General features: G+C 37.5%; 1 protein-coding gene across 3 annotated transcripts in view; it reads right to left on the bottom strand.

The window, feature by feature from the left end:
- Positions 1-1,928: 1,928 nt before the first annotated feature.
- LOC149260428 (oxidoreductase, zinc-binding dehydrogenase family protein) overlaps positions 1,929-17,751 on the bottom strand; it is a 305,468-nt gene continuing 289,645 nt past the window's right edge. For all 3 annotated transcript variants that reach the window (XM_089420726.1, XM_089420724.1, XM_089420728.1), the window contains exon 11: positions 1,929-2,425. In XM_089420726.1, coding sequence (XP_089276852.1) covers positions 2,102-2,425 — 324 coding nt within the window. In that variant the 3' untranslated portion in view covers positions 1,929-2,101. The remainder of the gene's footprint in view (positions 2,426-17,751) is intronic.

Here is a 17,751-nt window from a genome sequence, read left to right as displayed (position 1 = left end):
ATTCCCAATGAAATTATTAAGGGATTATATGACCATCATAGGAGAGATGTGTATGTAAATGATATTTGTAAATAAGTCTCACAAACATATACAAACTAGGTCATTCAGATTATTAGTGTTAGGTTTTTCTTCTTATGTTTTTGTCATGTGAAAACATACATTCCAGTAGCAAAGAATAAATTATTGTCCATTATTATGCCTTGTATACATTGAGAGTCACATCACACATTTGACTTTATTTGGATGACACATTCACTAGGCATCATTGGGAATCATACATTCCAGTAGCAAACAATAAATTATTTTCCATTATTATGCCTTGTATACATTGAGAGTCACATCCCACACATTTGACTTTATTTGGATGACACATTCACTAGGTATCATTGGGAAAGAGGTCATAGGTTAACTATCATTGCCACCATTATCCGATTTGCATAAATTGAGTAATGCATTTTAAGGAAGAAATTAATTCCCATCAGTAAGAATTAAAATCTAATTAACATGGTCACCCTTTTATATATATATATTCTCGCTATTCAAAATAATGTCAAATTTTTTATTCTCCACGCGTGACCCCGCTTAGTAAAGACTAGATTCTATGTTGCTTTTCTTAAATTTATTTTCAATCTTTTATGGTTTTTTAATCATTTTATAAAAATTAAATATCCTTGGCTGAATTGAAATTAAATAAAATATTGTTTGATGTCCAAAAATAAGCAATGAACAATTAATTACACTATTTATGATTCTAACAGACACGGGAGAGGATAAACCCAGAAAACTATTTTTTTTAAGGAAGAAGAACCTAAAAGAGTTTATAAAGTCCATGCACTATAGAACCCACTAAATCGTTGAGGAGAGTAGTGGTATCTAGTAATGGAAGTCAATCTAACATCTACGGCTGAAAACAAGTCAACAAGTCAGCATGGAAGGTATCGTGATATTGTACTATTCTCTTTATGAAGTATTTTCATATTTACTGTGGGAAAGTTGGTCATTGGATCACTTTTAGCTAAGCCAAGATCTTTTGGTAGACTCTTTGTTAAGCAATTTCTTTCTTATTATCCTTAGTATTAGAGCTAATAGAGAACCTTATAAATCCCCATATAAATAGTTATAGTTTTGGTGGAGTGAATGCTTCAACATGAAATGGTCGTTTGTCTTTGGATCCATGTTTCAAACTTCCCAAAAAGGTTGGTCTACAACAAGTGATTGTAGGAACAAACCAATAGTTGGCACAAAGGAAAATTTAGTCCATTATATAGATTGGCATACCTTGGTTATAAGCCCATTCCCCATCTAAACATGAGCACTGACATGATGAAGTTTTAGCGAGAATAGTTTGTGTAAATCCACCCAAGTGGATTTTACCTATGATCTATATATATCCTTACAAATACCTCAATAATGTCTCTCTTTGTCCAATCTCCCTTCATTTACAGAGTTCAAAACTTTAAGAAATTACAAATAGAGATGTATATGAACGGAACCATTTCAACAAGACACAAAATAAATAGAATGCTTGCAATAAAGTCTTGAACAAAAAAGAGAGTTGAGATAAAATGATGAGAACCAAAAAAATAAAACAAATACACATTAAACAAATAATTTGTTCACAGGTCAGATATCAATAGTGCATACATTAAGTTATAAACCATATGACATGTGGAGGTTATAGATCAGATCAGGGATAACAGCTGAGTGGCAGTGCCATGATTTACCATTTTTGCCTATAGCCCACTCAAATTAAAGATTCATTTTTGGTATACATAAATCAATCAGGGTGAGTTATCTCAATGTTGCTTATAACACACTGGGAGAAAAGGGTGAAACAAGTTGCTTCTAACAACATGAGAAAATATTAAACATCAAACTCAAGTTTGGTTCATAACAAAACGATGGAAAGTGTGGATGTTTTTGTATAAACACTTTTAAAATAAATCAATCCTTTTGATTGAAAATATTAAATATGCAAATGAGCATGCATCCAGAGCTTTCATTTTTCACCTCAATGATATCAACCGGCAATTGATAGCACCGGCCCACAGAAATGACAATAGAAAAATGGAAAATTTCAATTCAGAGAAAATAATTACATTTATAGTTGCATTTCAGTTCTCTGGTCAACAAGCATCATTATCAGGGCAATCAACATAGCTATAATCATAACAGACACAGATATAGCACCATATAGACTTGTCAAGGCCATCTTCAACTTAGCTAAGTTACTGATGGCATCTTTACCAGGTTCTCTGGAATTCTCTTGCCCTGACTTGGGAGACGAAGATGCAGAGTTTCCAACAACCATACCCCAGAATGATGTTCCAATTGAAGTAGACCCTGGGGCCTCTGGCTCCAAAATTGCTGATTGATCTGGTGGAATTTCCATGGACAATAATTCCTTGCACCGCTCATCTAAATCCTACAAACCATAAGAACTCAATTTAGTTGAAATCCTAACAATGTTCCATTGACTGCACTAAGTTTATATCACATAATGGGGTAGATTTCGGAGAAAGAGATTTCGAACCACTCCAGAAATTCTAAGCCAATTAAATTGTAATATTTCCACATATATTAAAAGTTTAAACTGAAACTTATATCACCAGTTTATGATCAAGAACTAAAGGAGGTCTAAAATTGAATTCTAATTATGATCAAGAACTAAAGAGCATCAATAAACAATTTATCAATATAACTATGCACATTTACAATTAAAGATAGATTTCTAGACAAATTATATTGTACACTCTTTAGGTCTAAAATTCTAATTTCACCATATGAAATCCAATGAGGTCAAAACTACTCTCAAACATCCTGAGTCATTTCTCAGTAATGTTAAAAATTTACGTAAAAGGAATGAAGTCAAAACCACTCTCAAACATCCTGAGCCATTTCAAGGTAATGTTAAAAATTTAAGTAAAAGGATGAAAATGAGAGATAAAGGAGAATGTCACTTTTACTTCAAGAATTTAACATTACCATGAATTGCATATCAATACTAAAGCCATACGCTTGAGTATTAGGCTGCCCTACTCAAAAACTCTTGTTTATTTGAAAAAAAATTGTGTTTCGAACATCTTTGTGAAAAACATTTTGTGAAAAAACCAGGGAGCAATTTTTTTTGCAGGAGCGCGCTCCCAAAATTCGCTCCCACTCAGAGCGCGCTCCGAAAGCGATTTGAAAGTGGGGGGCGCTCCCCTGCAGCCCTGTCTCAGCTTTTCAGGGCTATTACTCAAAGATATATCATTATATCCATTGTCTTCGATGCCATGATCTGATGCCTAGGAGAACGTATACATCTTATATATCTTGACCTCTGTTGGAAAATTTATCCAGTTCATGAACTAAATATGACCTTAAGAACTGATACTAGATTAATTGTTACAAGGTGAAAGGAAATATGTTTGTTAAAACCAAAGCCTAAAACTATTCTGATATATACTGCAAAGCACCAATTGAGAATGTAACTTCTATTAGTAGCATATCTGACCTAAATCACCATGAGGAGATAGGGGTCATAAAATTTTGCTTCTTTCTTCCAATTTGAACCCCATTTTTTAGGTTACCAACATCCTCTGCTCATTTTAAGAGCTTTCCAATGATATAAATTTCACCGAATTCTGAGGTCGGAGTGCCAAATTAGAGTCTCTTTAAGATTCCACAATTTGTACCACATCTGTATGCATGTACAGCTGGCTCGCGGTAGATTATGTGGTACCCTCCTCAACACCAGGGCCACATGGCTCTGCCATGTTATTCCTGGGACTCTACATAAATTTCTTTTACATATAATAGATGTAATTATGTATTAAGATATTATTAGGGTGGAGAGTTTCTCGCTAATATCACATTAATGAATATTATTTTTATATTTATCAATTACAATTATGGTGATCTTTATTTACCAAGTACTTTTACTTGACAAACCCTATCGAACTCATTCTCCAAATTTATTTATTTATTATTCATGAGAAGCAACCCATCAAACTAAGTCCTTGGCTGTAATATAATACCAATATTATTATATAATAATTTTATAGGGTAATATATAATAATAATTATATTTCTCAGAGTTAAAATGTTTTGGCTGTAATATAATACCAATATTATTATACAATATTTTTATAGGATAATATATAATAATAATTATATTTCTCATAAAGTTAAAATGTTTTGGGGACTTTGTTAGGGTTGGTTTATCAAACTCCCATAACATAAAAACACTTCCATTTTCTTTATCGAACTCTTGCTTTATCGGGCTCTCACAACTTGAAGACTCTTCCAATTTTCCCGACAGCCTGAGCTCTACATGCTTGCTACGTGTCAAATTAGCAGGCCTTTTGTCAGGTTATTTAGTGAGGGATCTTGATCAAGCAATTCTCCAATCACTTAAACCTTATTATTATTAATTTATTTAATAAACCTTTGATCTGAACGCTTATTAAAGCATTATTCATTACTTGTTCCACAATCATTGAATTAAACCCATCAAACTCTTCCTCCACACACTAAATAGTACCATTATTATTATATTATATTATTTATTACTTAATTATGAATTAATGCAGTAACCTCTTTAACCCTGTTACCCACCACTAGTGGGTGACCCCATAAGGGAATTTTTCTCCTAGATTTCTTTTCAGTCGACAGCCCCTAACAGCGACCAGTGTAGCTGATATATTGTGTCAGTGGATCTCTTCTCCCTGAGCCAGTCATATGTCCCCTCGCCCATCTGTTGAGAGGGTATGTTTAAAGGCAGGCCATCTAATCGTAAAGGTATGTTTTTCATTGTGCAATCGGGTGCTTATGTTGGTTTTTCCTTAGGCACATTGGGTATAGATTATTGGGTGACTTGGAAGGAGGAAGGGTTTTGATTGCAGTCTTATTCCTTCACCTTAAATGGGGGGATAATCCTCAACCCTAGTCTTGATGGATCTCCTCTATTGGGTTATAGCTTTGGGATGGGTACTACTTGGGAAACCTTGATTTTTGGTAGGGCGGTCTCGTTTTCCCATTTCATATTTTTCACTCCCCTCCACACATTACATGCCCTATTTCATCATCTTCCCTTTCCGGGTCCACAAGGCTCTAGTACTCCCCATCCTCTTGTCCACATTAGTGTTATCAGAACCGGCCGGTCCAACCGGTTTGGGGGCAAAACCAATCCGAACCGGCCGGTTTTGTCGCCAAACCGGCTGGTTCCGTACCGAACTGGTCTGGACCGGTTTGGAGACCAGTTCCATCGGTTCACAAGGCCACAGCCCCTGACCTGGGCATAAAAAAAACCATTTTTTTCCTAGTTTCTAACTTTCTAATGCTATTCTAGCACCCCCTAAAGCTATTTAAACACCCCCATCCCCTCTATTTCACCCACACTATTCATTTGAGTCTCTTGCAATTCTTGAGCTAAGTTCGGTGAGGAGAATTCTAAGAGTTTTTTGCATGGTTGTTCTGAGGCAAATTTTTTGCAGATTTGAAGAGTTGATTGGAGTCTTGGAGAGATGTTGGAGAGTGTGTTTGAGCATATACACACTAAGAAGAGGAACCGTTTGGAGAAAAACGGTTAAATGGCATGGCTTTTGTTCAACACAACCTTAGGTTGAGGCGAAACCAATTGCTGAATAAAACCCCTAAATCAAGCAATATTGCCTTGGGTGACTTTGATCCAACATCAGAATGGGTTGTGGAGAGTCAAGCACCAACATTTAACAAAGAATAAATTTCTTGGTTGGACTTGGACCCACCGCCACAGGATGCAGAGGCAGATATATCAGAAGCACTAGTAGCAGCTTCAGGGCCAGGGGAATCAAGCCATAATCCCATTGTAGACTTGGATGCTACTCATTCTTCAAATGAGGATGAGAGGAGGATGATCAGGAATCGGATGATGATTGGTGATTTGATCATTGATTTGTTGTAGTTGTAGCTTGTAGTATTGTAGGTTGTAGTATAATACTATGATCTATCATGTTATTTTGGACTATAAAGGCCTTTTAGAGCCTGCTTCTTGATGTATGTAACATTTTTGGTTCAACGATGTTTTGCACTAAGTACTATTTTGGTTATATGCACTATTACTTGCTATATAAATGATAACTTTTGTATAATTGTGTATAAATGGTTTGGATTCATATGGATGCACATGAATTTATCTGTTTTTTCTTTAAAATATGAATATTTTATGTGTTTTTGGTAAACCAGTTTTTTTGCCGTTTTTTCTAGTTCCGACCGGTTCCCGGTTCACAAGGTTTTTCGGTTCAATGACCGGTTCAATTCTAATAACATTGGTCCACATGTCTAGGTCGGGCCCTGAACGTTAACCTGAAGGTTGATGCAACTAAAACAAAAGATAAAATCATATCATGGCCACGTACAAAAGAAAAGAATATCACAAAATGCACAAGATGGCGAAACAATATATTAGCACGTGGGAAAAAACCAAACATGAGCTCTACCCCTTCATTATGGCCATGACCCTAGTTCCTAGGGCCCCTTGAATGCACCTTGCACCATTAACGAACCCATGCATGTCCCAACCCCTAGTAGGCGATCGACTACCCCACCTTAAGGGGGTAATCACTGCTTATATCATATACAACATGCTCTCATATATTGGAGCCCCGAGCAGTATAATAAAAGAAAAATCAAGAAAAGGCAAATGAAGAAGGGTGGAAAAACAAAGGTCGGGTAACATATGTACCATGATTGCTCCCTCCACCATGTATACACCCAAATGTGTGGACATCCCTCATCATTACCACCCTTAAACCATGTATTTGGCCTTGAGACCCCTGTGTCCCAATGCACCTCATCATTATCCACATGCCCCCTATCACTCGAAGGATGTACCACCTTAAGGGGGTAATCATTGCTTATATCATACACAACATGCTCTCATATCCTAGAGCCCTAAGCAATATAATAAAAGAAAAATCAAGAAAAGGCAAATGAAGGGTGGAAAACCAAAAGACGGGGAAACGCATGTACCACGATTTCTCCCTCCCACATATATACACCCAAATGTGTGGACATCCCTCATCATTACCACCCTTGAACCCATGGCATTTGGCCTTGAGACCCCTATGTCCCAATGGAACTCATCATTATCCACATGACCCCTTTCACTCGAAGGATGTGCCTTGGACATGTCTTTCCCTTTAAGGGTTGGGAACACCTAATAGGATTGTTTATTATCCATCCTACCTAGGGAGGTAACACTACTAAAGCTCAAAGCCCCAAATTTGGAAGGGAAGCCAATTATGAAGTCTCATTTGTGCCCTTGATTAACAAGCTTGGAAGTGTTGTTGCAAAGGGGTCGAAGATCTGGAAGGGTTGACTTGGTGTGGAGGTAAGGTTTGGTCTATGTTTAGGTTGAAGAGTCTCAAAGAAAACTATTGAAGGAAGAGAATTTTTTACTGGGTTTTCCTTTCGAGAGGGGGTTTTTCCTTGGCATAGTGCCTACATCTTGTGTTTTGTTTTTTTGTGATCTTCATACACACATAATATGGTAATTGCTTGATTAAAGATAAGATAATAAAAAAGTAAAAGAAACTAACATAAATCACAAGTAATTATCAAGAAAGAGGAATCAAACCCTAATCTATTGATCTTCATATACACATAATATGTTAATTGCTTGATGAAAGATAAGATAATAAAGAAGTAAAAGAAGCTAACATAACACTCACAAGTAATTATCAAGAAAGAGGAAACAAACCCTAATCTACTTGCATTGATTTCTCAACAGAAACATGTTTTGGATCAAGCCTCAAGCGTGAGGGGAAATTCTTGGAGGAATCATCCCACTCTTGAGCAAGCTCATTGGAGAACCCGCATTTGTTGTCTCCCAAAGCCTCATCTTACGATTTTGTGCTAGCAATGATCCTCGGCCTTAGCTTGTATTTCAAATTCAAAATTCATTTAAAATCATTTATCCCAAATTATTGTGCTAATATTGATTTAATTTTGCTATTAAAAAGCATGTTGAAGATTAGGCAAGGAGAGGAGTCTTGCTCCAATTCCTTGGTCTAATTTTGTAGAATATTTGTAGATATTATTTGCTAACATTTCTCTTTATTTTCCACTAATCTTGAGGGTTAGTTTTGCAAAGAAAAGTCAGATTTTATTTGAGGATTGGCTCACCCTTTTGTTGACAGGATTGAAGAGGCAAAGGCTTGAAACTACTTACCATTTGTTTGCAGGACCTTAGCATTGTTTGGAAGACTGATTTTTTTACAAGGTCGTGGACAAAAGAGGACTAGCCTCTCTTCTCTTGCACAAGCATTCATCTATCTTGGAGGCTGATTTTCGAATGCAAAAAGGCCTTTAGCATTTTCAGATTTGAGAGCCCTCTTGTTGTACTTCTTTAGTTATTAATTTTGATTTTCAAGAAGGAGATCTAGTGCTCAAAAGCATCACATGTTGTAAAGATCCTCCTTGAAGGTTTCTCATCTTTGTAGCAAGTTAATAAAAGATATAATTTTCTTGCGGGAGCTTGGGTTTCACCCATGGCATCCCTTCTCTCCATTTAGGGAGAGAAATATGTGGGTGGATTGACTTTTACATTCTCTTAGTTTTCATTTTATTTGCATGCTTAATTGGAAATTTACACAACCTCATCATCACATTTTTTTGTTATTTAGATAAGTTTGCTACAATTTCACTTAAGCTTTGCATCTTCTATTTCATATTGCTTTGAGCTACAAGTTAACACTTTACTTTGAGCAATTTATTCTTTACATGCAAGCACTTTACATTTCTAGCAAGCTTTAATTTAGTTTATTAATTTCTTTCTATTTAGCTTGGCAAATTGTTTCATGATCACTTGAGTACATGCTTCATTTCTATGCTACATTGTTATCTTGAGTATTGAAGCATTATATCATCATTATCTACTTGAAAAATAAGTTTAATTTTCAAGCAACTTACTTGCATCATTTTAACTCACTTGCAATCAATTGCACATGCAACACTTGCAAGCTAATTTCCATTTATTTCACCAATTGAAGATATATTTGCAATTTATGTTGAACACTCTTTCCTTATTTTGAAGCATTGCAAACTAATATTTCTTTGGGAGAACTTACATGCATTCCATTTAGGCATATTAGCATAGCTTGCATCTCTAATTCAATTTACCTTCAAGCATAAGCTTGGTTGATAGACATCATAGGGCAAAGATATCTTGGAAAATTTTTCCAACTAGTACAAAGCAAGGTAAAAGTGTGTGACCCTATAGTTATGAATGTGGCTTGTCCCCTTGTAGGAACAAAGGCACACATGGTTTGTAAGGTTGAGGGGAAGTGTATCGTTAACGACTACTAGTGAGTCATCAGCCCCTCTTCCTTACAGTCACCCCAATTTTTACCCTTTGGCAAGAGTTTGAAAACAAGATCTCTCATTTAGAATAGGCATTTAGTCTAAAAACTACCAAGATAATTGCATCTAACCTTAGTTAAGTGCATATCATTTTAACTCACTTTACTTTCAAAGTATTTTACTTGCAATTTATATCATGTACTTGTTATGATGAACATCCATTGAAGTTATCATTTTATTGAAGTATTTCATTGAACAAGTGCAATATCTTTCTTGGGGCAAGTAAAGCTTTGGTTCATTTCATTTTTGCAAGTCATTTGCTATTTAACATGCTTTTGAATCATGAATGATAGTATCATTGCTTAAAGCATTTCTTTAAGAGCAATTATATATCTTGCAAATTGATATCATCTTTTTCTAACATTCATTTGTTTTGCAAGATTACTTGGTGTTTCATTTTGAAACATTTTATTTTTGAGCAAGTGTTTATTATTTTGAAGCAATCTTGAAGGCACTGGTTTTACATGTTCATCTTTGAATTATGTGTTGATGGTTATTGAGAATATCTTTCATTTCATATCTTGTATTGCTCATCATACTTGTTGAAGCTTGCTCATAATCTTAAAGTAATCCAATTGACATTAGTATCCCTTGTTAATTTCTAGTAGCATCGAATGTGCTCTAAAGCTCAAATTTTTTAGGAAGACTTAGACACGTATTCCACAATACCCAGAAATCGTATTGGGAAATTCCACCCGGAGACAGTTTTATTAAAATAATTAATTATTTTTAATGAGTGCCTAAGTCTAAACTTAGGAAATTAAAATAATTAAAGGGTATTAATCTAACTGTGGGTGAAACTTCTAGAAGAAGACGAGGATGAAGTCAATTTGATCTGAGCCATTGATTAGAATCTAATTTGGGCTGGTGAATAGTCAACTAGAGGATTCTAAGAAGGACTTCGATGGGCATTTGGAAAATATACCAGGAAGATACTCAGTTACCCGATTAAAATTGATTTCCTCGTTGGTCCAAGTTTGGTAAGAGGAAATTGATTCAGAGGGAGAATTGCAGGTGAGGAGGAGAGAGGGTATCATCAGCGATCGAGAGGCGGGAGCAAAAAAAGCAGAGTAGAGAAGAGACAGCGTAGACGCTGTGACGTAGAGGGACAACGCAGAAGCTATGACGTAGAGGGACACCACAAAAGCTGAGACGTTGGGACTGCACAGTCCTTACGCATAAGCCGACAAAGTGAGTGACAGAGTGGGCAGCGGTCCTCTCCCAAATCAGAATCTTGCCAAGGAGTGTGAGAAAGTTGTTTGTAAAATTCTCACAGAGATATCTTTTATATTCTATTAGTTGCATCTTGTACATGAGATTTTTTCTGAAGATTAATAAATAAACCCTCATCTACTGCACCGGTTTTCCCGCACTGGGTTTTTACGGAGATGATAGTCCAAAATTAACACTGTGATTGTGATTATCTTTGTGCTAGTATTTTTCTTTGCATTTACTTTTCGCAGTATTTTAATTGTGAAGGTTGCGGTAGAATTTATTTCGATATTTGTCGTAGAAACACCATGAATAACTTATTTCTGGATTAATAAGTAAGAAATAATATCAGTTATTGCAGTTGGATTTCTATTTTGAAATTTTCACATGGTATCAGAGCTAAGACAAGTGTAGACAAGAAGAGCCAAGCGTTGGAGAAAAGAAGGGTGTTTGGAATCACTGCATAGGCAGAAAATTGAAAACCCAGAGGAATTGCACAGTCCAGTTCTGGAGGGGCAAATTTTTCATAAGAAAATCCCTCTCTGAGTGAGTCGACAGAGAAGAAGATTTCCAAGTTGAAATTTCTAGTGACAGATGAAGCAGCACAAAAGCTTCAGCACAAAGCAGTATTCAGGTAAAGAAGTAGTCTCTTCTGCAACGATTACTGGGGCATAAAAAGCGTCAGAGATCGATAGGAAAATGGCACTAAGAAGGATGGAAAATCAAGATGTCTCCAGATTATCTTCTAGATTAGAAGAAGAATTCGCATGTTTGTCAAGTTCAGCATCAGCAGATGTTTGGTATATTGATAGTGGGGCTTCAACTCATATGACTGGAGTACGAGAACGATGGACTTCTAGATTACTATGGGAAACAGAACGAAGTGTACTCCAATAGGGAGAGGCACCATAGCATTTCAGAAGGAAGCAAGAACCCACATCTGAGTCACCAATGTTCTGCTTAGGAATGAATTTGATTTCAGTGTCCCAATTACAAGACAAGGGATACGATGTATACTTCATTGGAAGGAAAGTATATAACAAACATCCAAGCTAGAAGAAGAAGAGACAAATTGGAGCTCGAAGCAACAGACTGTATAGATTGCAGCTCGAGTCTCCAATGGCACTGCTAGGCAGCAATCTTAATGGTGAAAAGGAATTGAATGAGCTATGGCACAGGCAAATGGGACACTTACACCACGAAGCACTAAGGATGCTGAGAGAGACTATGACAGGAGTTCCAGTCCTTAGTACTAAGCATGATGATATATGCAGAGGATGCATTCTAGGGAAGTACGCTAAAGCAACTTTTCCCAAGAGTAAAAACATAGCACAAGGCGTATTGGGATTGACACACTCAGAGATCTGTGGTCCAATGTCCACAAGAGCTCTTAGTGGTGGCGAACACTTCGTCACCTTTATTGATGATCACTCCAGAAAAACCTAGATCTACTTCTTAAAGACCAAGGATGAGGTCTTTGATTGGTTTAGAGAGTTCAAGGCTCTCGTTAAGAACATGACAGGGAAAAAGATAAAGGTATTGCGTTCAGATAATGGTGGAGAATACACGGACAAAGACTTCACAGATTTCTGCGTAAAGGAGGGCATCAAAAGAGAATGGACAACTCCCTATAATCCAAAGTAGAATGGAGGTGCAGAACGCAAGAATAGAACTATTATTGGAGCGGCAAAGGCTATGTTGTATGATCAAGATCTGCCTAAGTTCTTATGGGCAGAAGCTTGCAACACAGTAGTGTATATCCAAAATAGAACTCCTCACAGAGCATTGGGGAAGAAAACGCCCGAAGGAGTCTTCACAGGGAAGAAGCTAGAAGTCAGTCATCTCAGGATATTTGGAAAAGTGGCATATTGTCACATTCCATATGAGAAGCGTAGTAAACTAGATCAGAATGCAAAAAAGGGGTACCCCGTGGGATACAGCGAGACCTCAAAGGCATACAGAATCTACATTCCTAGTAGCAAGAAGATTGTAGTGAGACGGGATGCAAAGTCCATGGAGGATAGAGCTTTCAAGAAATCTCAAGAGATACCAACAGAAGTTCAATCAATAGATGTTCCATTAGTCCAGTAGCAACAGGGGCAGCAAGGAGGACAGGCAGGAGGACAAACACCTGGATCGAGTACAGTGACCAGTACCAGTATTTCCTCAGAGGAAGGAAATCCAGATAGTTCTCAACAGATGGAACGATAGGATCAGGAGGAGTTGATTGAGCCTCCCACCACTAGTGGTAGAACCAGCAAGGAAGTACGACAGACACTGAGGGATGCAGAGGAGTTTGTTAGAGCTCCTAGAATCGAGAAGAGGCAGCGTAGACAGCCTGACAGGTACCAAGCATTGGTAGAACCGGCTGAAGAACCCTCTAGCTTTCAGGAAGTCATTCAACACCAAGTTTGGGTGGATGCCATGGTAGAAGAGTATAGTTTTATCATGACGAATGATGTCTAGGAAGTAGAACCTAGACCAGAGGATAGATCAGTGGTAGGATCAAAGTGGATCTACAAGATCAAATATGATGCAGATGGCACTTTAGAGAAGTACAAGACTAGGTTCGTGGCAAAGGGGTACGCATAGAAAGAAGGAATAGACTATGAAAAGACCTTTGCTCTAGTAACCTGATATACCTCTATCAGATCAGTTATATCCCTGGTAGCTCAAATGGGATGGGAGATTCACCAGATGGATTTCAAGACAGCATTCTTGAACGGGGTGAGAGAAGAAGAGGTGTATATAGAACAACCCAAAGGCTTCAAAACTCATGAAAATAGAACTCATGTATGCAGGTTAAAAAAAGCCTTGTATGGGCTCAAGCAAGCACCCAGAGCATGGTATGGTCGGATTGATAGTTACTTGCAGTAATTAGGATTCGTCAAGAGTGAGGTTGATCCTAATCTCTACTATTTAATGGTAGAGAATGAGCCACTTATTCTAGTATTATATGTGGATGACTTGTTTCTAACAGGGCCATCTAGGCTCATACAGGACTGCAAGAAGAATCTTGAAGCAGAATTTGACATGAAGGATATGGGATTGATGCAATATTTTTTGGAAGTTTGGCAGAAGAATGGGGAGATCTTCCTTGGGCAAGGAGGATATGCTACAGAGATTCTAAAGAGATTCAAAATGCAGGATTGTAGACCCATGATCACCAACTGGAAGAAAATAGATGCATCAAGAGATGAGGTGGACCCCATCTTGTATAGACAGCTCATTGGGTCACTCATATATCTGGTCAACACAAGGCCATACATTTGCTTCGCTCTCAATACCCTTAGTCAGTTCATGGTGGAACAGAAAAGGGTGCATTTGGCAGCAGCTAGGCACATTCTTAGGTATGTGCATGGAATAGTCGGATATGGGTTGAAATACTCCCAAGGAGATGACGTCAGATTGGATGGATTCACAGATGCAAATTGGGCAGGTAGTTCAGTAGACCAGAAAAGTACCTCTAGGTACTGCTTCAGTGTTGGATCAGGAATGATCTCTTGGTGCAGTAGGAAACAGAAGTCGGTAGCTTTGAGCTCAGCAGAAGCTGAATATATGGCAACAAGCACAGCTACATGTGAAGCTATATGGCTTAGAAAACTGCTTGTGAGTTTGTTCAGAAAAAAGATGGAAGCAATCAGGATTTACTGCGATAATCAAAGTTGTATCAAACTCTCTGAGAATCTAGTATTTCATAACTAGTCGAAACATATTGATATCAGATGTCACTTTATCAGAGACTGTGTTCAGCGTGGGGCAGTACAACTGCAGTATGTCCCCACAAGAGATCAGGTAGTAGACATACTCACAAAGGCTCTAGGAAGAGCTAAGTTCATTCAGTTCAGAGAGCAGATGGGTATGGTAGAGAATCCGTTTCAGTAGCAGAAACAAGTGATTTCTCAGTTACAGTGACAGGAAATGAGAGGGAGTTGCAGTGCAGATGCAGTGTTGGCAATGGCAGGGTTAGCAATAGTACAGATGTAGCATTTGTATAGTAGTTGGTAGGAAGTGATGTCAGACATCAGCAGCATGGACAGAGATGTTACAGAACAGGGTGATGTTTCGGCAAGTTGCATTGCTAGAGCACATTCCTCGCTAAGAGGGAGTGTTGATTTCTGGTAGCATCAAATGTGCTCTAAGTCTCAAATTTTGTAGGGAGGCTTAGACACATGTATTCCACAATACCCAGAAATCGTTTTGGGAAATTCCACCCGGAGACAGTTTTATTAAAATAATTAATTATTTTTAATGAGTGCCTAAGTCTAAACTTAGGAAATTAAAATAATTAAAGGGTATTAATCTAACTGTGGGTGAAACTTCTAGAAGAAGACAAGGATCAAGTCAATATGATCTAAGCCATTGATTAGAATCTAATCTGGGTCGTTGAATACTCAACTGGAGGATTATAAGAAGGACTTCGATGGGCATTTGGAAAATACACCAGGCAGATACTCAGTTACCCGAGTAAAATCGATTTCCTCACTGGTCGAAGTTCGACAAGAGGAAATCGATTCAGAGGGAGAGTTGCAGGTGAGGAGGAGAGAGGGTATCAGCAGCAGTCGAGAGGCAAGAGCAGAAGAAGCAGAGTAGAGAAGAGACAGCGCAGAAGCTGTGATGCAGAGGGACAGCTCAGAGGCTGAGACGTTGGGATTGCACAGTGCTTACACAGAAGTTGACGCAGTGAGTGACAGAGGGGGCAGCAGGTCCTCTCCCAAATCATAATCTCGCCAAGGAGTGTGAGAAAGTTCTCTGTAAAATTCTCACAAAGATATCTTTTCTATTCTGCTAGTTGCATCTTGTACATGAGATTTTTGCTAAAGATTAATAAAGAAACAATTATCTGTTGCATTGGTTTTCCCGCATTGGGTTTTTTCGGGGATGATTGTCCAAAAATAATTATCATTGTGATTATCCTTGAGCTAGTATTTTTCTTTACATTTACTTTCCGCGATATTTTATTTGTGAAGGCTGCAGTAGAATTTATTAATATTTCAATATTTGTTGTAGAAACACTGTGAATAACTTATTTCTGGATTAATAAGTAGAAGAAATAATATCAGTTACTGCAGTTGGATTTCTATTTTGAAATTTTCACATCTCCTAGAGGCCTCATATCCTTTTTCATCTAATTTTCATTAGGGACCACCCCCCTTAGCTTACCTAGGAGAGAGTTGGGAATAGGTGGCAACCCCATCTCTTAGTATTGCCACCAACCACACCTTATGGGGTTAAGGGCTTTTTCTCACTAACTTAGGTGTGTGTGCAAGGCGGCAACAACAGGGCTTATTTAATTGATTTCTCTTCACCTTGATAGTTGCCTATGACATTTTTTTAGATTCTTCTTCTCCGTATTATTATTATGTCCTTTATCATCAAACAACTACAAAAAATATGAAGATCATTAAAGACAAATGGACACCAGAAGTAGGTACTCGGTCAGGGCAAAACCCCTAAGGAGGGGAAAACCCAGTCAAAATCTTCTACTAGTAGAAACAAGTCAAAGTGAGACAACCAAGTACCTTTTGACCAAGACTTGGACCTTCCTCCATCCATCAAGTCAAACTTCTAAAGTCAAAACATGGAGAACATCTATGGTCTTGGCCTTTCTTCCACTTCTGCAATTTTCGGCCAATCATTACAGTCTTGTAGCTTCGTTCTTGCAGTATTTTAGACTTTTCGTATGAGTGATAGAAAATGATGAATTGCAGATCTTTACTAGACTTCCAATCTCCTTTGCATGGCTTCCTTTACTTCTTGTACGCTCTTCTTTATGAATTCACACTTCTTTTTACTTCTAGAATTGGAGATTGAACTTCATCACTGCTTGCTTTTATAATTGGAAGCTCCACTAATAGGCTAACATGAAGTTTGAACAGTTGAAGAGGCTGAATTGATAGGTGGCAAGGCCGACTTGATTTAGGAGGACAAGACATAATTTTGACATAAAAATATTCTCTTTCTTTGACACAATGAGCCCAAGAAAGGTCTTTACACAATGACTTTGATTTAGACTTAAGACACAAACACTAGAGGACTCAATGGGTGCTTTTGACTTAGAAACAAAAATAAACAAACCATGCAACCCATGCTTAAAAATAATTTTTCTTTTTACAATGAATTTTTCTTTTCTTTCTTTTTGACAAATATATTAATTATGAAGACCAATACGAGTTACATTTCTCAACACTCCTTCTTAACTAGGGAGGTATTTATAATTGTACACATAGATACAAGGATGAACTCAAATTGACATGTTCTATGAAGAGTCTCAGCACACACATTACTATGGACCAGATATTTGACCAAGGTACCTATTCGGTTAGGATTAAGGTGTATTCCAAGCTTCTGCCACTGTAGGTTGTTGATGTTAGGATATTCCGACACATAGGAAATAGTTAAGTATAACTTGGTCTAGTGTAGAGTTAGGTAAAGTGTGTTTCTTTACTATGTACTTTTGTAACTTACAATCTGACGGTCATGATATGTAGTGATCTGACGGTTCATTCTCTCCTTGGTATTACCGACACTTGATCTGTGGCTTAACACCCAATTGGTCCATGATCTCTATTTAAAGAGCATGGAGGGTCATTTGTAGGGTAACCGTTCATGAGAAAAGCTTATGTAAATTTTCATTCTTTTATTAATAAATTGCCTGAAGTGGCCATGTTGGCTCAAATCGTGGACTGTTTCCCTCTTTGAGGGTTTTAACCATGTCAACAATACTAGTGCATCGATCTGTGATCTTTTTGTGAGCAGTGTCCTTTGGTGTTCTGTCTGAGGAACTTACCCTATAAATTCCTACATGGTATCAAAACTATTTGAGGGTCGCATCCGTTGGTGATCCAAATCTGAAGCCGGTAGAACTGCATCCGACTGTCGTTTCCTAGATCTATTGTTTCTGACTGCTTTTGGGCCAGAGGACTGCTCTATTGTGTTAGGAGCATCTGTTCCAGTGAGGAACCCCTTTTGTTTCACACGAAAAGGTTTCTGGTAGCCCTAGCTACATCATTTTTAAGATCTGGAGGTATACAATGTTTATTTGCAGTTTCTAGTTTTTTTTCTCTCTATTTATTTCGGTTTATTTATCTCTTTGTTTTTTATTACCGAATCTACACCTTTCATTTCTATGTATGCTCTTTGCCCCGCAACTCT

This window comes from Pinus tabuliformis, chromosome 6, assembly GCF_031772625.1.
Source record: "Pinus tabuliformis cultivar Carrire ecotype Pingquan chromosome 6, CPIR1, whole genome shotgun sequence".
Lineage (NCBI taxonomy): Eukaryota > Viridiplantae > Streptophyta > Pinopsida > Pinales > Pinaceae > Pinus > Pinus tabuliformis.
Note: the sequence above shows the minus strand (reverse complement) of the source record. Positions and strands in the feature narration are given on the sequence as shown.